Source organism: Acartia tonsa, chromosome 3, assembly GCF_053477335.1.
Source record: "Acartia tonsa isolate MP-2025a chromosome 3, ASM5347733v1, whole genome shotgun sequence".
In the NCBI taxonomy this organism is placed as follows: Eukaryota; Metazoa; Arthropoda; class Copepoda; order Calanoida; family Acartiidae; genus Acartia; species Acartia tonsa.
The window spans coordinates 41962708-41984587 of record NC_137262.1 but is presented as its reverse complement, the minus strand read 5'-3'; the positions used below and the strand labels follow the sequence as shown (position 1 = coordinate 41984587).

General features: G+C 31.1%; 2 protein-coding genes and 1 long non-coding RNA gene across 3 annotated transcripts; all 3 read right to left on the bottom strand.

Annotated features, from left to right (window-relative positions):
• Positions 1 to 1970: 1970 nt before the first annotated feature.
• LOC145315258 (uncharacterized) lies at positions 1971 to 2955 on the bottom strand. The gene is made up of 3 exons (XR_013877997.1): positions 2886 to 2955; positions 2440 to 2633; positions 1971 to 2104 (listed from the first exon to the last, which is right to left on the bottom strand). It is a non-coding gene; the product is annotated as an uncharacterized LOC145315258 (long non-coding RNA).
• A 2675-nt stretch (positions 2956 to 5630) lies between these two features.
• On the bottom strand, positions 5631 to 14708 carry LOC145314887 (uncharacterized). The gene is made up of 15 exons (XM_080154965.1): positions 14629 to 14708; positions 14087 to 14118; positions 12657 to 12704; positions 12080 to 12115; positions 11643 to 11684; positions 11010 to 11074; positions 10413 to 10501; positions 10037 to 10081; positions 9689 to 9738; positions 9336 to 9374; positions 8836 to 8924; positions 8432 to 8486; positions 8167 to 8223; positions 6861 to 6938; positions 5631 to 5771 (listed from the first exon to the last, which is right to left on the bottom strand). Exons 1-15 carry the CDS (start codon positions 14696 to 14698, stop codon positions 5631 to 5633), a joined length of 936 nt encoding a protein of 311 aa, XP_080011091.1. The 5' UTR covers positions 14699 to 14708.
• Positions 14709 to 14926: 218 nt separating this feature from the next.
• LOC145315257 (uncharacterized) lies at positions 14927 to 18489 on the bottom strand. The gene is made up of 7 exons (XM_080155286.1): positions 18386 to 18489; positions 17389 to 17453; positions 16960 to 17060; positions 16719 to 16806; positions 16042 to 16112; positions 15589 to 15673; positions 14927 to 15033 (listed from the first exon to the last, which is right to left on the bottom strand). The coding sequence occupies exons 1-7, from the start codon at positions 18399 to 18401 to the stop codon at positions 14986 to 14988; spliced, it is 474 nt and encodes a 157-aa protein (XP_080011412.1). The 5' UTR covers positions 18402 to 18489; the 3' UTR covers positions 14927 to 14985.
• Positions 18490 to 21880: the final 3391 nt, after the last annotated feature.

The window sequence follows — 21880 nt, the reverse complement described above, 5'->3', positions numbered from 1 at the left end:
ACTGTTTGGGTGCTATAATCTCCGCCCACTTAAAAAATTCGTTATAAAATTAAATAATGTTTTACCTGCATTATCTATTTTTACCATTTTATACATTTAAAAACAAGAATGACTAAGTCTAAAAAAATGAATGTAAATTTGTTGCAAAAAAGGACATATTTATAACTTCATTATTGAGCTACTTTGACTATAACATTGTATCTTGAAGGCCTATTTATGTAATTATGATTTCAAAACTTTTGAATAGGATGATAATATCATCCAGAAGTTAACTGAACAGCTATAAATCAACTTGTTTTAAATAGACGCAAGAACATTCTGGAGGAACGTTTATGGAGTTGCTACGCTTTCTAAATCGTACCTAATTATTTTTGGATTTATCAACAAAAATTTGAATTCGATAGGACAATTCAAAGATGCCTAAATTAATGATATGAACTAACAGTCAAGAATAGAATAACAGACGTTCATGCCGACCAGAAATATTAAAAAGGACATTAATGTCCATAGGAAGAGTAACATGATATCAAATACATGTTTGATACTATGAAAAGCAACTAAAATGTATTATTAAAAAGGACCTTTAATTAATACATGGATAGCAACACTCATAAAAAACGAAGAAAATTAGAAAGCCATACAAATATAGACTCAGAGTAAAAACGCATTTAACAATCAACATAATTTAGAAGATTGAACAAAAATTCAAAAGAAACTTAAATTCTAGGAATCCATGTTTCAAAAATTAAGTGAATAGGATGGTTATGTCAAATTTTAAAACACTAAGTGAATTCTAACGTGCAATCTGTTACGGCCTCGTCGACACTAATTCAAGAATTATCAATTTGCTACACTTTCTAAATTGTACCTAACTGCTACAGGACTCATCAGAAATCAGTAGAATAATTCTAATTTGCCTGAGTTAACGACAAAACCTATCCTTTGCGAACAGACCACCCAAAATAGAAGTAAAACAAGGATGACAACATTAATAAAAGCGAAGCCATTTAATCACAAGGAAGGACAAACGAACAATAGTTATAGATTGTCAGAACTTGTTTTGTAAGTATAAACAAAATTATACATAAATTTGTTGCTAAATTAATAAATACATGATACGTTATAAGGATATACAGTGTGTTTTTTTATGAGAACTTTTTTGAAAGCAATTTTACCCCACTTATAGTTATCAGAATTTAATGATTAATGGCTTATTTTCTTTGTTTTTTGATGCAATTAATAGAACACCAAAATATATTTCAGTTTTTTATTTAAAAAGTACAGTAAAATCTAAAATTCAAAACTTAGGTGTCAACATCTAAAAATGGTTTTAGCGCATTTTTCTTATGCTTAAATATTCAACCTTTTGCATGAATGGATGCTAAACACTTCAAAGTTGAGATATAGAGCTAAAAATGTATACAGATACTATTAGGGACATGTACTAGAACATATCAAAGTTTAAGTTTGAAGGTCCTATCTCAACCAGGGAGGGAGTACTGGCCCCCCAAAGTCGACTACAGAAAATCCAATTTTTTTCTGGCAAAGGGTAGAAGATTTAGGCATAAGAAAAATGCGCTAAAACCATTTTTAGATGATGACACCTAAGTTTTGAATTTTAGATTTTACTGTACTTTTTAAATAAAAAAACTGAAATATTTTTTGGTGTTCTATTGATTGCATTAAAAAACAAAGAAAATAAGCCATTAATCATTAAATTCTGATAACTAAAAGTGGGACAAAATTGCTTTCAAAAAAGTTTTCATAAAAAAACACACTGTACTTTCATTTTTAGGATTTTATTATAGAAATGCCTTGCTTATAATGTTTTACCTTGTAGTTTATTCTAGAAATTATATAAGACGTTGTTGTAGGAATGGATAGAACAATTGTAACATGTATGACTCATAAAAAAAGAGCTAATGGTTATAATTATAGAAAAGCTCCGCTTTAATTTAAAAAAATAACAATTAACAATGGATGATGTATATTTTCAAATTTAGTATAATAAATATAATATAATTTATATTTTCAATAAATCAATTTAGATAAATCTTAATATCATTTTTCTTTTCTTATTTCTTCTTTCCTCCAAATATAGCTCCTGAAAAATAAGAATTTATTAAGAAATACCCAAAGTAAATATATTGTTTATACAAAAGTAACAGAATGTCCGTCTATGTATCGATCTTGCTAATCGCTGGGGCAGATATGGTTCCCCTTTTCAGCGAAAGGTTTATTTTGGTGAGGGTATCTCCACACCACCTCAAGATAAATCGCTCTGGAAAAAAATACCCTCTTTGTAATTTTTTTTTTAAATAAAAAAATGAGAGTGTAGGTTTGACCCCCCCCCCTCTCCATCTTCCCCTTCCCTTAAAGACCTCTAGTGGCATAGCTGCTAGTGTCATATAAACTATTAAATAAAAACATATATCATACCTAGAACCTCATGAACGCTGGCATTCTGGAATGTTCCAGAAGTGCTGGTCACCTGACCGTCAGAATTGACCCAGGAGCCGCCGAAACCGCCGTTGAGCCCGTTGTTGCCGCCCTTGTTGCTTTTGCTACTGCTACTGAAGCAGGACATGGCACAGTTGATGAGGTAGGCAATCATAACAATTGTTGATACGAATCTAAAAAAAAAGACATTGTTAGAAAATTTTACATAGTATACGTGGATATATTGGACAGGGGAAAATTTGTCGTCAATGGACCTCGTTTATTGGTCAGTTATTTCATCCAGTAGAAGGGGAATGGTGGTTAAAGGGGGTAACTGGGGGGTATCGTTATTTCAGCCAGCTGCGAGTATCACTACATTATATTATTATTATTATTATTAGAGCCCACAAAAATCTGGTGCAACAAAGAATAAATAATATAAATACCTCATTATTGATATGTTGACTGTTTGAATTTCAATTGATAACTAAATTAGTAGGAGGCTTCTGAAATTTGATATGACAGGTAAAATAGGCGGAGTACTTTCAAATCAAATCCAACCAAATCCAGTTTGGAGTTTTAGATTAAGGCAGGGAGGAAGGGGATATTGGGCTGTTTATTACACTAGTCCTCAAAGTTTTATAATAAGGTTTTCCTATTCGTTGGCCTAACAACTTTGAGTATATTTAATTGAATTTTAAATGGTTAGTTCATTAAGTTGGGTGTCAAAACTTTTCAGCACAAATGGTAATCCACAGAAGGGGTAATTTTGTGTATCATGATTGGAGATGTACATCAATTTATCGGTCATTGTCTTATCCCTATAGATCCCTGATTTAAATATGCGTCATTTTGATCGTGAATCGATGGAATATTACAGGGCGTGGCTGCTCGGCAGCCAAATTGCTGATCTTAGCAGGGAGGGGACATATGATTATAATTACCACAAAGATTTATAATCACATTGTTTATTCCGTTTGTTGGCTCTAAAACTTTGGGTACTTTTTTGTTCAAACTTTACAACCCACAACTTTTATCTACAGAAACGTAATTTTAGATAAGTTAGTTCACCCGCAGCTTCAAACATTTTGACTGCTTTTCATGTTTAAGCCGGCCAATTATTTTATTTTCGTCGCAGTCGCCTTTTTAAGTTAATCAGTCTTCTTGATTATTTTTTTTGTGTCTGTATCACATGAGGTTCGGTTGAGCTTCGCCCCAAGAGGTAATGGGAAGTTCCAAGAATCGTTCTTAAAGCTTTAGAGATATTATCAAACCCAGGAATAAATTCTGTTAAATCCCCTAATTAGTAGCGAAGCTACTCTATAATTTGAAATGTCCATCTGAAACGTTTTGGGGAAACGTGATTTTCCCGGCTCCTTTTCAAGATAGAAGCCTGAAACTTTCATGGATGAAATAAATTTACATTGTTCATATTTTCATCAAGTTTTGTTAATTATTTGGTGTGCCAGATCGATTCCTACATTTTTTAGTTTTCGATATTTTCTCGACTCCTATTCAAGATAGACGGCTGAAATTTTTTTCATGACTATTTTTTGAGCTTCGCTACTTATGGATGTTGTCATCTTTGTTTTTATTTGGACAGACTTTGTATTACTTTAAATTATAGTATGTCCTACATGTTGGAAAAAGACCAAAATAAAAGTGTAAAATATGACGTTTTTTTAGGTTAAATATTACAGATTAAATACAATAATATAATTTAATAAACATTTATTTACAGATATTGGATAGAACAATTTTACACAAGATATAAACAAAATTGTATTTGTAAGTACTTTAACAAAAATGCATTGTATAATAGGTTTAAAAAGAATAAACTATAATAATGATAATTTTAAGTTTTTATTATTAACCTTTTTTAACTTACTTTTATTGTTTTAAATTTTTTAATGATAAAATTAATATTGAAAAATCTAATCTTATGTCTTTGGTGTTTTCAACTTCTAACAAAATTATATGTTTAAATATACAGGTCAAAAAAGGTAAATGCAATAATAACTGTATTTTAAGCAAAAAAATTAGAATTTAACCACTGTATAATGTGGAAGACTTGTTGGTAATGGTGAACTCTCTTTCCTCATGCAGCTCCTTATTCAAATAAATACTCAAAGTAATATTAGAAAAACAAGGCTTACAACCAGTGGCGTCCAAGCTTTTTTTTTTTTTGGGGGGGGGGGGGGTAATTCATTTTCGGGGGAGGGTAAAATGGCGCGCGAAGCGGCCTGCAATTTTTTTTACCCCCCCTAAAATTTTTACCCCGTGGGTAAAATTTGCTTGGGGGGGTAATTACCCCCCCTGAAATTCGTTGGCAGGGGTAAATTTTGTTTACCCCCCCTCCAAAAAAAAATTTACCCACGGGGTAAAATTCTTGGGGGGGGGGGTAATTTAAATTTTATTAAATATTTAGTATTATTTTTATTAATAATTATTCATTTTATTTTTTATTTTGGGGGGGGGGGGTATTTATCCCTCAAAAATTGTTACCCCCTCCTAAATGGTTGGGGGTGCCTACCCAAGGGTAGGGGTATATTGAAAAATTTTTTGGGGGTGCCTACGGCTCCCCCAAATTCGTTTGGGGGGGGGGTAATCTCCACTTTACCCCCCCCCCTTGGACGTCTATGCTTACAACATTCATAAGAGCAAAGCACGGAGAATGGACAAACGGACAAACAACTGTTCAGTAAAAGTAAATTATATACTGGATGCTCAATAATGCTCATTGGTGTAGAGAACCTTTAACTGGTATCTCAGCTGTGTATCTTAAATATCAGCCGAGAAACTAAATTTCCCCAATAATGTGATTTTTTTTGTCATATATGATTAATGCGGAGACAGTCTAGGGATTAATTTTTACCAGGTGTAATCAATTAATCTAAGATTTTTCCAATTACAGAAAAGTAACAGTACATTTTCTAATCAAATATTGAAATAAAAAGGTAATCCTATCATATAAAGTAGTAAGGTTTTTCTGTCTGAAGCTAAAGATTTCAATAACAACTAGCGCCGCTTCACATTTGTCAGAGGATGGTTTAAGGCTATTTTATTTTTTTTAGATTTAAGTCTTGGAATACTTTTAGGCTATTTTACAATCTTAAAATACAGAAACTAGATGCTAGGGACGCTTCCACTAGTTAAGTCATATAAGTCTGATCTAACTAAACTTCAAGTATTTATTCCTCAATATAGTTATGTGGGCTTCTTTGGCGACGTTTTCCATTCCTGCGTCCAGCTTTGCCTCCAGTGGGATGTGATTTCTTTGATTTGGATTTTATTTCATCAACTGAATACTTTCTTTCAGCCATGGGACTTTCCTGAAGCATTCGTTCAGTTAGATTTGAGTTCTATAATATATTATGATGGTTTCCCTTTTCGACAATAGAACTGAGGTGGGTTCTTAAATAACCTTAACCCACTAAACTTTGGAACACTCGTTTGGAACACTCAATTGCTCCCTTGTTTTCCCATTTTTTTGGAACATCAAATGGGGGAAATGCAAATGTCATTCTTAAAAAAAAATTTAATTGAAAAAAATATTGGGCCAAAATAATGTTCCAAAAGACCAAGTGGGGTAGTCACAATTAAATTTGGAATATTTTTTTTTTAATTCAGAGATTTTTCAAATTTTCAAATATTTAAATTAAGCATAAAAAACATGTCAAAAAAATCAACAAAGACAAAAACCTAAAAAATCTTCCAAATTTCAAAATAGTGTTCTAATGGGGATATTTTATCCCCACTCAAAAAATCATTTTGGAACATTATAATCAGTGGGGTAAAAGTTTTTTAAGAATCAATATTACCAAATTTTTTATTTGCCCCACTGGTTATAATGTTCCAAAGTGATTTTAGTGAGGTAAAATTTTTTTAAGAACCCACCTCAGAATTGAAATTAAGGGAGTTGGGGGGGTTAGTTTTTCGTTTTTTTTTTTACTTCAGGTTAGGTTAGGTTAAATTACGGACTGGGAAGTCTCGTAGAGTTAGGACACCCCGGACCAGACATTAAGAAGAAAAAACTAATTTTCCACTTATGTGGGGGGGGGGGGGTGGGTCTGTGCTTGCTAGGTACTTTAAAATTTCAAGTACATATTCAAACATATCTATAAAGATGTGTCTATACTTCTATTAACAAAACAAAAATTTATTTTTAAAATTAATTCAAACAAAGAGAGGGTTTTTATTTTCTTGATGCATATCTAACTGAGTGGGGCCTAAACAAACCTGACCTATGGTAGAAAAAAAAATGATAACTTTTCCCAATCTCCTTATTTAATTTAGTTTAAAAAGGGAAAAGGCTCTTTTAGGACAATTGCCCACTCGAATGAAATCTATTTAAGTAGGTAAGATACGCGAACTTATCAAATTTAATAAATTATTCAAATAAGCAATTTAGTGATTAGTACCTTCTCTAGACCTTTAAAGAGATCTGTATAGGTGATATCTGTCTTTGGCTTGAATCCTTTCAATTCTCTGGTTGTATCCTTAAGTAAAAACAAAGATGACAATATTCAAAAGTAGTAGAGATCATATGTAACTTTTAATATAAAGTAGTTATTAACAAGCGATACACAATAGTAGAAAAAATGCTCATTTAATACTTTTATTTGCGGGAACTTTTGTTTAATGAAATCTTCCAATTTTTAACATTTACAAAACAGCCTACTTTATTGCATCAAGATCCATGACAGATCTATATAGGAAATAAATGTCTATATATGAGCTCAAGTTTTCCAAGCGATAAATGTTTAAAACTCATAGTGCTACAATAATTCGTAATAAACTCTCATTGACCAGAACGATAAGACCCATTATTTTACTGTATGAAGAATAAATTCATTTTTTTTATTTCACGTTGCTATTTGAATTATATTGAAGTTTTAAATTTCTATCCATAAAACAGAAAATTTAAATTTATAATATAGTAAATAAAAGAAAACTTAGTTTTAAAATAATTTGATACTAGCGATACGTGCGTAATGTGGTCAGATATTGAACTAAAATTTAACAGTTAACTAAACATTTTAACCCTTTCAGGACGATAATTTGAAATAAAAAATATTAAGATCCTAAAATAGTTTAAAGAAAGAAATCGTCAGGGAGAAAAAAATGGAAGAATAGGGTTAATAGTCAAAATTCAGATAACCAAAAGAAAGTAAATAAAACATTGAATAAACCTAGCCAATAGCGAGATAATTATATCAAGCCCAACTCTAGTTATCCAATATAGGGAATATTACAATAAGTTTACATTCTGGAAGTTAGGAGGAATATTCACAGAATATTAGCGATCTATATCCAGGTAAATTACAGTTTCTACCAAAGATGGACTGACAAATTGAGTTAAAGAGCAGCTTGACTAATAATGAGCCAGATCTTATCAATCCTAAACGATTTTTGTTTTTTGAGTCAAAGTTAATCAAAAGTTTTTTAAGGGGGGGGGGGCGGTGGTGCATATACTTTCTCAAAATATTTGTTTTTTTTCGGGTATAGTCCCTTTCGATCATGGCAACGCTCCTTTTTTCACATTAGCTTTTCTCCTATTTCTAACCCTGCGGGAGCCAATTGCCTAACCCTGTGGGGCAATCACCTCACTCAATATAACCCAACCTAAACCAAAATAACCTATCAAAAGCCATTTTAAAAATACAACGAATCGCCCCTTAAGGGGTGTTGCAACGAAAGGGACTATTCCCGAAATTTGTTACTTACATCAATATAATCAAACTTGTCCCAGTGAACTCTGTCTTCTTGTGTGTAGGAGTAGCACTAAAATCATCAAAATATTTTCATCATTCACGTAACAAAGGACAGCAAAAGATGACTAAAATACATCCATAAAAGCTATTCAACAAATTTAAGGGATAAACTTTTCCTATTGTAAAACTAACAAAAATATTTTCATATTCCCAAAGTAATTTTAGATATGCTAGGTAAAACACAATCATCCTATTACTCTAGTACTTAAAGTTCATACCTGTAGAGTAGCACAGAAATCTTCAGATTCATTTACCAGCTGGTGGCATTGGTAACTTAAGTAAAACAGTTTTAAAGAGTTTAAGGGCACTTGAGGTTTGGATGTCGATCTCCTCAATTATTAAGTCTGGTTATAAGTTGTTTTTTTTTTTTTTTGGGGGGGGAGTATTTATTTATTAGGGTTAATTTCACTTGGGAGTGAGATGATAACCTTACCCCAATATAGCTATAAACCTTCCTAGGACTTGAGAAAAACTAAATTGTAAAGATTAACCATGTCGGTTCAGTAGTAAGCAAGATCATTTGGTTCTTAAAGACATCCAGTTACTTTTATATCAGGATAAAATATGAAATCCATAATAATTACTTGTCATGGTGCATCCAGGTAAAATCCATGATACTTACTTGTCCTGATCCATCCAGGTAAAATCTCCTTTAGTGGCAGTAAACTCCATATAGGGCTTCTCATTCCCATCTGGATTGTAAATACTGGTCTAAATATTATATTATATTAACATATTATCTTTTTTTAATTTCATATCCCTCTTGTCCGGTCCATCTATTTATATATAATGGAAAAGTAATTGATTTTGTTTGGATATTTCAAATTTCATTTAATGATTTGCAAGACCTACCGGATTACTCTACAACCTAATTTCATTGTCTTGCTAATTGTATATTCTAATTAAATAAAATTTGTTACACTACTTTTGGCCTCCCTGGTTGATGGAAAATGGTTGATGGAAAATTTGAATAAAATTTATATCTAATTATCTAGAAGTTAAAACATAGCCAAATTATATATACTTTAAAATTTTGTCTGATTGTTGATAAAGGTATAAAGACATAAGTAAATCACAAGCCAAAATATAATACTTGTAAAGTAGCATTGACACAAAATCTACCTTGTTGTAGATCTTTATTCCAATTTCACCATGAAGGACCTAAAAGAAATATTAACATATAAATATAAATTATTCAGTGATACTGGTGTTAGTCAACGGAAGCTATAATCCTTCCTTTACTTTATTACAAGGTGGGTGTTTCTTTCAAAATCTTTTTTAAAGAAAACCTTTCAATTGTGACGCATAAAAATCTTCCAACCAATATGTATAATATCTTGTAGTATTAACCATTTTATAGTATTCAAGCATTTTAAATTTTTTTATAAGGAATTATTAAAAATTAAGCTCTTTTTCTGATTTTAGTTTTTTCTATAGTTTTATTTGTTGAATTTAGAATTGAACAATTTTTTTACCCTGATAATGGCAGAAGCATTGGCATGGCAGTGAATTGGGCTAAAACCTCCTAGAAAAGAAAAAAAATTAAGTCTAATAATTTTTCAAAGCTAATATAGTTCTGTTGTCTCATTAGTTGCAACGTTTGACTCTTATTTCTTATTGGTTGAAGGTGTATTTCTCTTATTATATTAAGTTTAAACTTGATCAGTGTTTGGTCAACAAACAATCTTTACATCTCTCTAAATCTTTATAGACATAAGGGTTTTATTTGCATTATGATTATATGTTCTTTTATTAACCTTAGTGCTTAAAAGCTTTACAATATTTACATTATTCATGAAAAAAAGTGTAAAAAGATTACTTACCCTGTGGCCAAATTTCCAGAACATAGCCAATACCAGGAGAGTGTTCTGAAATATTCAAAATTGTATTTTTACAATAACTTTAATTTTAAGGATAGCCCCCCCCCCCTAACTTAAAAATTGTAAATATGGGTGAGGGGGACTGGTGGTGGTATTTTCCCCAATATTTACCCTGTGAGGGTCCTATACATGCAGTAACCAAACCATATGGTACTACCCTAATTATATATAAAATGTTGATGTTCATGGGAATCTTCACAAAAGTTAGCCTACAATCTAAGATTATTTTAATTTGAATCCTATTGTATCTAATTTCAACCCAAGGGGACTGACAGACAAAGCAGGTTATAGAATAGATTTGCTACTTTAGAATAGTTACCTTGTTCAGAACCCAATGTAACTCTGATGTACTTTTTTCCAGATTCCAGAATTTTTCTTAAATTTGATTCAGGGTTGAGTAGATTTTTCCTAAATATTTGAAAAGTTTTCAAATTATGATAAGCAAAATTACCCCTTCTGTAAAAAAAAAGATTATTGATGTAAAAGGTTGGACACTGTTATTTTGCACCAGGCAATGAAGTCTCCAATGTTTTTAATCCAATGAAGGAGAGATGGTATTTATACATATACAACTTTAGGTACCAGTATAATTTATGGTCTGATATCCCCTCTCTTTCTGTTATTTAGATTATTTAGCTGTGAGTGGATTTTTAAAAATATATATAAAGCAATTTGTAATAAATTGTAACAATAATAGAGTGATCTTGTTCAATTTTAAAATGTTCAATTAAATGTAAGGTTTAATAGCCATTTAAAGTCATATTGCACTAAAGCCTGACACTAGTTCTTGTATAACGTGACTTAAATACATATTTTCAGTGTTATGCAAAAAAAACCAAGTATTTTTTGTAACTTGAGATTAAGAATAATAAAATGTTGTAAAGGGAAAATTAAGATAATACAATGATATAATTACCTTATGAATAGTATTTGAGCTTCAGTGAGGTCTTTGTTGGGGCCTTGGATTATTTCATATATCTTCTAAAATAATATTTTCATATATATGGCTACTCTATAATGACAAAGCCCAAATTGTATCAAAATTGTGTCAAAAATGATCCATGTGACGTCATAAAAATGAGGGAGATGAGAAAGAGAAGTTGGAAAGAAACCCCCTAAAAATGGATTGATAATCACTCATTTTTATGTCGTCACATGGATGATTTTTGACATAATTTGGGCTTTGTCCTCTACAATTAACTTTGTATGTCCGGATTGTAAATTTAAAGGTTAAAATCGAATTTTACTTAAAAATAAGTACTTAATAATGCTGAAATATTGATTCCTAGCACAATTACACAAATTTAAGACAGATCTTCGCATTTTATGGATGTTATCATGCTTGTTTTAAAAGTGTGCTAATGGTTATATGCATCGCATTATAGATAGCTTTCCTTTAAATTGAAAAATGTAAGACTAAAATAGGTATTAATTTTATGATTTTTTTATTTTAGTATTCAAAGAAAATTGTCAATACGATGCTTTACATGATTTTTCAGGATGGCTGAGAAATCCGGCGGATATTAATTGGTTTTGGAATATTGATTACCTTGATTTCTGGAGGTAAATTAGGGCTCTGTAGAAAATTCTCCTGTAAAACAGAAAATTCATTAATCTATTTACAGTTGGCTCATATCCTGCGGCGGTGCCATCCAGTTCCCAATATGACCTAACCTAACCCAAACAACAGCAAACAAATATCCCTCCTGCCATTATTTAATAAAATGTATTCTAAAAAAGGAAGGGTAGCAAGGGCGTCCGAGTTTTTTCATTAGGGGGGGGGGGGAGGGTAATCTTTATATCATACAGGCAAGGATGTCTAAACTTTTACATTTTTTTTTTGGGGGGGGGGGGGATAAAAATCAAACTTCAAAATATTGGACGTCCTTGGAGGGTAGTTTAGTGCTCAACAAAATACTTTGTGTGCAATTCATTTTAAACTATTTAAAAAACATATTATATCCTTCGATTAAAAAATGTAAATACCTTGTCAATGTCTTCAAGTGTAGCATTTGAAGGATCCTAAAACCAAATTATATAGTAATAGTTATATAGTCAAAGGAGCCATAACAAATCTGTCAAACAAAAAGCTACTGATAAGATTATAGTTTGCCCGTATATTCTTCAAATCGTCATGATCAAACGGACCGTCAAATTTAGTTATAGAGTAGATACACTTTGGTAGAATGAATCATCTTTAAAAAGTTGATTGTCGATATTTTATACCTAATGGTGGATTAAATTTCAGAAATAAAACATTCAAAAGTAACAAAGCACAATTTTTTTTGATGGACAAACGGACAAATTGAGTTATAAAGCAGGTAATCATTGTAATAAAATATTTGTCTTGATGGTCGACAAACCAAAGAAACAAGTAAATTGTAAAGGAGATGCTCATTGATATAGTGAATCTTCACTAAAAATCATCCATCTATCTTGAATAGGTGCCAAGAAATTCAAGTTTCCTTCTAACCGTTTCTTACATAGGGACGTACAGACGGTAGGACCGATGGACATTTTGAATTATAGAGTAGATTTGCTACAAATAATGTAGAATAGTTACCATGATCAGGGGTGGCAAAGTTTTCATTCTAACAGAACAGATTTTGTACTAAAAAATTAACAAATTTTATAATTTTTAAAATTAATTTGAATTATTCTCGAATTATACACGGTGTTTCAAAAAAAACTGCGTTTTCCGGTTTTGAGAAACAACAAGAAGGAATATGAAAAAAGGATTATAGGTCCATATTCTATGTAAAAATGTACATCGGATTTACTTAAGGTGTTTTTTAATATCTCTAAAAATGCGGCTGTACTGATTGGTACATGTAGGGGAAAAATGCTTGATGTTGAATATGAGATATCAATTAGATTGAAATAACTTGTAAATTTTGTAACATATTGTTTCAAAAGTACAATATCAAAGTAGTAAAAGGTTGAATCAATGTCCCCCTATGAAATTTTTTACATATTTTCTTTTTTTGCTCCATGCAAAGACCTTTTTAGGTTTTCAGAAATTAGTTTTTTTCTATTTCTCTATGGAAAAGTCATTTTTAGAAAAAAAAATCTCTATCAATACTGTGTGCATTGACAAATAAAACAAGTTCTTTTTTTTATTTCATTTCAATATCTTTAAAAATAAGCAAGTTAATGGTTTGAAATTGTCCGTAAAAAGTGCGTTTCTTAAATTACTCATGTTTTATGAGATGATCTCTTATAATCTGTCAATCAAAATTAAGAGATTAAGAGATTAAAGGGGGAGGGGCGAGGAACGAATATGAAGAATTTTAATACTAAGAACTAAAATCCAAGCATAAATAATATTGATTTTTTGTTTTAAAAAAAGGCATTTCAAATTAGATTTTAAATGTAATTATTAGAATATTTCGTTGAGCATGCTATAATGTCGTTTTCAAATAAAAAGAAAGAATTTAATTGAATGTAATAGCCCTAAATTCTACAAGAATAAAGCAACACACATACATTTTGAATTCTTTAAGCTCTAAAAAGCGCTATTGTTTTAAGAGATATTAAAAAATACGTTTAATAAAATCTATCCATATTTTTATGGAGAATAAGAATATATAATTATTTTTTTCATACTCCTACTGGTTGTTTCTCAAAACCGGAAAACGCAGTTTATTTTGAAACACTGTGTATGATTTTTTAAGTGAAAAAAAATGGACTGAAAAGGTTTTAATAAAGTCATTTAAGTAAGAAACAATGTACGGTTTACAGCAGTGATTCAGATAGTTAAAATCTTTTAGAACCAATAATTGACAAGAAAGTGTCCTATTTGCACAATTTTTTATGCTAATCTTTTTAAATTAAAATTTTAAAAAATATTTATGATGCTCTTAAGTGCTCTTATCAATTGTAATTTGTAATATAAATGAAACAGTCATAATCGAAATTTGGAATTTAGTGGGATAATCCCAAATTATAGAGCAGCTCCGTAATTAATAATTAAGGTGTAATATTATTTTCTACCTGAAATGTTTCTTGCATGCACAGAAATGAATCTAAAATATATACAAAGAAATTTAAAAAGTATGAATTCATAGCAAATTACCGCCTAAAAAATATTAGGTGTTTTCCCTCAAAGTGCTTGTGGAGCACTTAAACTATGGGTGGTAGCCTAACCCTATAGAATCTACCCAGTACCCAATTTAACTTTACCTAACCTGACCTAGTAATGAACTAACAAACGTAAAACTACCTCTCCCCCAATTTTTCTAAAAATATTTCAAAATAACTGTGATTAACTAGCTGTTTTGAGGAAAACAACCAAGGCTTTTAATGAAAATTTTTTAATTAATTTCGTTCAAACTAATGAAATTAATTTTCTTTAAAAAAATATATTTACATTAAATTTTTCTTAGGGGAGATTTCACCTAGGACATATGGGAAAGCTGTATTGTAAAGGAATACCATATCGGTTTAGCGTTGGCAAGATCGTTTGATACATACATAGCGAACCTTTTACTTTAGTATATAGATAATAATGTGATAAAAAATTCAAAATAAATTACCATTCTGTTTTTTCTTAAGTTGAAGAGCTTTCAAATCATCTGGATGAATGTAGAAACGAACTCTTTTCATTATTTCATTAGTTTTTCTGTTTAAACATATCTCTAATAAATAGAGAATGATATCTGTCTGTCCGTCTGTCTGCTGCCCTGAGTAAAATACCTTTAACCCCTTTAAAAGGCTTCAACCCAATGGCTATGATGGACAAAGCCGCTGTTCGTTATTTTAAGTAGTAAGGTTTTTATTGATTATCCTGAAAATTTTAAGGTAATAGGATGGTTTTGGGCTATTTTTCTATCCTCTTATTTTAAAAGTAAACAGACATTGGTAAATTTTTTTTTTGTTACAAAATATAAAAACTAATTGAAATTCCTGAGACTTTTACGGTTCTCATAATTACCAACAAGCTAAAAGAAACACAATCAATAAATATAGAATTACTTGGATATTGCACCAGATTTTCGTCTACTCTAAAAAATGATTATCTCAGCTGACTAATATAACAATATCCACCTACCATTCCCTTCCCTGACCATTGAGTTACGAATTGACCAATAGCTGAAGACTATATTAGCAACATAAATTGACGACAATAATTCCCCTGTCACAATATCCACGTATTATATTTCCATTGTTGTATGATAACATCAATAAAGAGATGAGGGTTGGACAATCGGACAAAGTGAGTTAAAGTGCATATGTTCAGTGGTTACAAAAAGAATATGTGAATATTAGATAGAAAACAATCACGAAACATTGTCAAAAAATAAATAGATTTGCCTTTTTGTGGAATGACCGGCAGATTGACGCACCAAGTAAATTATTAACTGGATACTCTTTGTTAAGGGGTAAATAAAAAAAAACCAACAGCCGAGAATCACATTTTCCCCATAGCATAAAAACGGACTGGCGGATAGACAAAGTGAATTATTGAGTATCTTTGCTACCAAAAAATACTTTACCTGCTTTATATCTTTGAAATCATTAAAGAATTTTCTGTTCTCAATGACAACATCTCCATTTCCAATAGATATTCCATCACAATACCTAAAAACAACCATAATATTGAAGCTTAACAAACAGTTTAACAGACTTACAAATTTTGAAGTTTAAAACTATTTAAAAATTAAAGGAATCATGCTGCTGACACTTTCTAAGACTGGATTATAGATAAGCTTGATTTATAACATTGTGCCTAGAAATTAATACTCAAAGAATCATGGAACAGCATAATTAAAAATACAGTTGAAAAACATTTGGTAATGATTTAAGAGTTTATACACTTTCTAAAATGTATGTAAGTCATACAGGAATCATCATGTTATTGAAATAGCTATAACAATCTGGCATGGCTTAATTTTTTCTAACCTAAGGCTTTTGTAATTTTCAGGGTATCTTATCTCCCCACTGGTTACCTGTGCAAGCTAAACCAGTATGATTGAAATCTCCCTGGTTCCAAAATCATGTCAAAGTATGCTTGACTTGTCTAAACATGTAGTTTTAGTTCAATATTTAAAAGTTTTCTGTTTGTTAAATTCTATATAACCCATTTTCTAAATCTTCATTTAAATTGAATATTCATGATTATAATTGGTTATATTTCTAGTGGAGAAGTATGTATTCCACGGCTGCTAAATATTAAAGATTGGTGTTTAAATTTTCTTGTGAAAGTTATCATTAAACATTTTCTCAAATAATTAACTTTTTCTGTTCTTTTGTGTGGCTTTAAATTTGGTATTGCCAGTATAATTTTCAGTAAAGTTTGGCTTTGCTAGTTTACACCAACCAATCAAAATAACCAGGTGTTGTTAAACCAACGAATAAAAATACGTGTATGTAAAAATTATGGCATTGGTAAAATTTACAATGTCCCCTCTCTCCCTGATAATTATAAATGTTGCCATATTGTTGGTATTTTCCCCTCAAAGTGCCTTATTGACCATAGAACCCCTACCTTTCATTTTGAAATAAATTGAAAATAAAAGGAGGTTTGGTTATTACTTTAGGTTAGACGGGCATGTTTTTCAAATATTGGATAGCCCCACGGGTTTCGGTTCCCTATAGGCATTTTGATGGAAAGTACCATATTTACCTTTCCCTCGTTGTCCTTCCATACTATGGTACTTCCAGCTGGCGACACAAACAGAGCAATACAACATTTCTCTCCAAGTTCTAACTTACTGAACACAATTAAAAATAATGATAAGCCAAAAATCTACTATGGACTAAAAATAAACTTTTGAATTCATCATATAGCCATTTAAAAGATCTTAGCAAACATATACACACACACACAATCTACTACTTTATATTTAGTTCAGATGACATCTAACCTTAAAGGTTGCTCCGTTTTGTTTGTCTGTATTTCATCATCTGTTGATATTTCTTCTCTGACAAATTCAAACAGAAAACAAATGGTGTTTACAAATAATCCCTAAATAGTTATAAATAAATTAACAAAATATTTTATATTTATCATTATATAAGTAACGGGAAATATCTTGCTAACCGCTGGACCTACATGGTTCACAATACAAATTCTCACAGGTGCAAGGGAGTTTTTAAAAACTATTTTAAGGGAAGGTACCTCCACCATCTTAAGAAAATAAGCTCTCAGAAAAAATATCACTCCACAAAATAGAAAACCTGTACCTACTAAAAATAAAACTAATAAAGGAATAGGGACTAAACCTGAAAGGGAGGGGACATTGGACTGCGTAAATTACACTGGTACCCTAAGGCTATACAAATGATAATTGTACCTGAGCTATCCAAGTTCCTTTCTGGCAGGCAGGACTCTGTTTATCAAAGGCCTTCACAAATGTTCCTGAAACAAAAGTTTGATAACAATAAAAAAATGTAAAAAATATTAAGAATTTCAGAAAGAAAATGTTGAAAGATCAGTCAAGTCATTAACGAGATCGTTTGCTTCTCGTGAAAATGTTTATTGTTTGTTTTTACTATGCTACTGAAGTAATAATTATCCTTTTTGTTAAAACATTCCAGTCATATGCACATATATACCAGGGCTCGGCAGCCGTGCGACAGCCGCGTGTAAGCCTCAGTGAAATCGCCATATTATAAATTTAAAATTCAGCTGGATGTCTTAACATGTTCCTAAACAGACAATCCAACTCTGGGAATTTTATTTAGGCAGACAAGCGGGTTTAAATTTGAAGCACGGCTACCGAGCCCTGATTTATACATTCTTGCATCTGCATCCCTATTATCTAGAAGTCTTTTGTTTATAGCCTAAAACAATATTAACATTTAAATTTAGTAATAAGATAGCCTGAAACAATCAAAGGACCTACATCTTGCTTTGTTAAAATCATTAGGTTCAGTGGTTAGCGAGATCTTTACGGACAAACGAAAATGTTCCTGCTTTATATAATAGGATACTAGGTGCTTTCCTTCAAAGTGCCTATCGAGGACAGATGCCCCCCTCCCGTCTTATTTTCTGATAAAATAAATAGCCCCTGTAACCTTGTGGAGATACACAGTACCCAAAAATTCTAACCTAACCTAGTCTAAAATTAAGTCTGGATAAAAATATTTAATTTATATGAAAATAATGGGAGGGACAGGAATATGCATACTTGCAGCTACGCCGCTAGAGATTAGCAGTTATCGAGATTCTTCAGTGCACACTGACATACAGACAGACATCCTGTTAATTTTATATAAGGATATTCGGCTATAGTTGACGTGGTTTCATCGCCAGTTAAGGGGCCATGAAGCGCGGACATATAAATATACCTGGGACATTAAACATTCTTTTACTCTTGATTTTCTTCTCAGTTATTAAATTATTTTAATCAAACTATTTTCACAATGTGGTTCTTTATCCAACGAGGTATAAAAATACTTTGTTATATTTACCTGTATTTATTTTCTTTTATATATGTTGAAAGATTAGGAAAGATATTTCAAATATAAGTGAAAGAAAAAAAGTAACTCTATGTTATAGTGGTTGACTCATTCATTTAAACAAGTCCAAACTTGAATAAAGAAGATGAAATATATTTCAACATTTTTTTAATTATTGCATGTCCTATACTATAAAGTAGTAAGATTTATTTGTCTGAAGCTTAAGATTTCAATATACTACTGGACTGATTAAGTCTCCATTTTAGGGAAGATTAACATAGTCCTAAGCGGGTAATAGGCTGTTATACTTTTAGATTTAAGGATGGATTTATTCTATTTCTACCCTCTTCTTACAATTTTAGATACAGAGCTCCTAGATGCTTGGGTTGCAGCCGATAGTTTGCTATAAAATCATTATTATGTTCATTGCAGAAAATATTTCATAAAATGGAGAAAATTGCTTGTCTGTATCGATTAACCGATATAGTTCTCCTTTACAATGTAGCCTTTAATAGGTTCTGGTAAGTAAAGTTTGTAACTTTTTTGCGAGAGGATACCACAACACTCCAAAGAGAAATCGCCCCATAAAAAATGACTTCCCAACAAACATTTATTTTGTAACTTTTAAAACTAAATTGAAAATGTGGAGAGGTCGACAATCTCATCCCCCCACATTAAATGCCTCTACGGGCGTAGCCGCTGGTATGGGAATGAAGAAATGAGACATAATATTTTCTCATTTGGATAATTACACCCCTCCTGTACGCCCTTATATATATTGCAACAAATGGCGACGTCGCGACGGGAGAGACTGAGATAAAAATTTTAATGTTTACTACGGTTGAGTCACCTTAATAAAACAAATTTTACTACAATATCTATAAAGCTACTCTTAAACTCGCGTTTATTTTTGCCAATATATCAGGAACTCGTGAACCACTGAACCGATTGGTTTCTCTATTTAAGGAAGCTTCATATAAGTCCCAGGATGGTTGATTTAAAAGTTGAGTCTTAGTAATGTTGCTATTTTTTTCTAGTCCCTTTCCTCCGACTTCGATTTAAATTTGCAGCCACAAGTTAAAAAAACCGTACGGTACAATTTGAATGTCCGCACGTCAATTTAAAACATGATTTTTAACTTTTTGACAAGAATTTTTGTGCGATATAAATAGTTATCTTATTCATCTGACTTTTTTAACAATGATTCCTAGGACAACAAGATGCAATATTTTCGGCCAAGCATCTCTAAAATAAAGTCACAAACAGATCATATCATTAAACAAGTCTTGTATTTACGTAAATTTGCATCAAGCTTATACAATTTGAATAAAAAATGACATTCTACAAGTGTTTTGTTTGATTTCCGATGTTCGCTTTGATGGCTGTTGTCATCCTTGTTAGGTTAAAGTTTTACAAATTTTAATGGAGTTATTAGTTTTTATTATAATCTTTCTTTTGGGATCTTGAAATAAATGAAAAAAATCATGGCTTGATCATGGAGTTGAGTTGTTTACAATTTTATTTCTATGGTGTTATGAATACCAGGGAACTTCTTCAGGGATAAGACAATGGACAATAAAAATATTGGTTTAAATGTTTGGACACTCAACTTAAACTGTTTTTAACCTATTTTTAAAACGTATATAAAAAATATACTATGACACCAGTAGAATGAGACTGCAGAGCCTAAATTTGAATTAAGTCCCCAATAAACTTTTTTGGGGGGATTTAAATATTATTTTTTACTGTTGCCGTGATCATTTTGACCGAAGCAAAAGGTCTTTTTTATATTTGGGTAAAATTCGTAGCTTTTAGAGTGTTTTGCTTCATAAATATTGTATTCTGGTATAGAGTAAAATTAGGCCTTATGATTTTACTATAAAAATTCACTAAAAAGTTAATTCTTTATAATATATCAATGAATTAACATTAACATGTTTGTGTTCTCTCACTTATTCTAAAAACATAAAAAATGGCTGTAAAGGGTTAAATGACAACAAATGGTTATGCAATACAACAAATTTATTTTTGTCACATATACAAATGTGTTATAAAATAAGATTATTCAAACTTATCTTTTAGAATAATTTTAAAAAGTATGTATCTTTTATGTGTATGGTTTTCATTCTTTTCATTTTAATTAAATAAAAAATATTTAACTACATTGGAAATAAGTCACTTTGTGAAAACACTCTTTTTTTGAATTGTAAAGAATTATATAAAACAAGACTTCTTATTGGTTAGATTTCAGAATTATTTGTTTTATTGTAAATGTTAGATTTTTCAATGAAATTAATTGTTTTGGAAAAAAAAATTATTTCCAATGAACAGAGTAATGTTTTTTTTAATGTATCAATATAAAGTGAATTATATAAAAATGTTCTGTAAGCCACAATATTACCCGAAGAAAAAAAAGAGCTTTTGCTCCGGTCAATATGATTACAGCAACACTAAAAATTAATTTTTAAATCCCCCAAAAAAAGTTTATTGGGGACTTAATTCAAATTTGGGCTCTGCAGTCTGATTCTATAGGTGTCCTAGTTTAATTTTGACCCCCCATTCAAAAATAGGTTAAAAACAGTTTAATGAATAAACCAACCAAAAGATTAGGTAATTAACAGTCCTATGTGTGTGCGTGTGTTTATGTTTGCTAAGATCTTGCATACGGATGGATAGATCGTTCCACAATTTTCAGATTATTTTATTAATAGTCAAAGACAGGTTTTAGATTCTTAAGGTTGCATACCATTAACCACCCTAAGAGATTGGACCCACAGCGGAAATATCATCCCTCTCACAAAAAAAACAAATCCTTGTGACAAGTCACTGTTTCACCTCGTGGCGAAGCCTTGTAGTTGTGAAAGAAATAGGTTGGTAGGCCTTCCTAATTTTAATTTTATGGAGGAGGATTACACCCAACACCCCCCTTGTGCACGCTCAGGGCTTCATTTTGATTTCCACAAGAAAAAAGAGCTTGTGTAGAAGGGGGAGGGGTGGGTACACTTCCCTAAAATTTGTCTCAAGTGACGTCATCCCCCATGTAAACTCCATTTTATGGCATCACTTTCACAACTCAAAGCAATAAAGTAATAAAATATAGTTGCAATGGATGTTTAGGATGTTGCGACTAATATTTTCTGGTCAATATTTACAATTTTCTAACAAATAGCACAGATTTTTATGTATTATTTAAAAAAAAATTGGGTATAGTCCTTTCCATGACATCGCTCCATATGGGGCGATGATTTTAATTGATCGCCTCTTATGACAAGGGGCGATGTATTGGCTCCTTGAAAGGAGCGATTTAATAGCCCCTTATAACAAGAGGCGATGTTATGACTCCTTGAAAGGAGCGATTTGATAGCCCCTTGCCCTAAGAGGCGA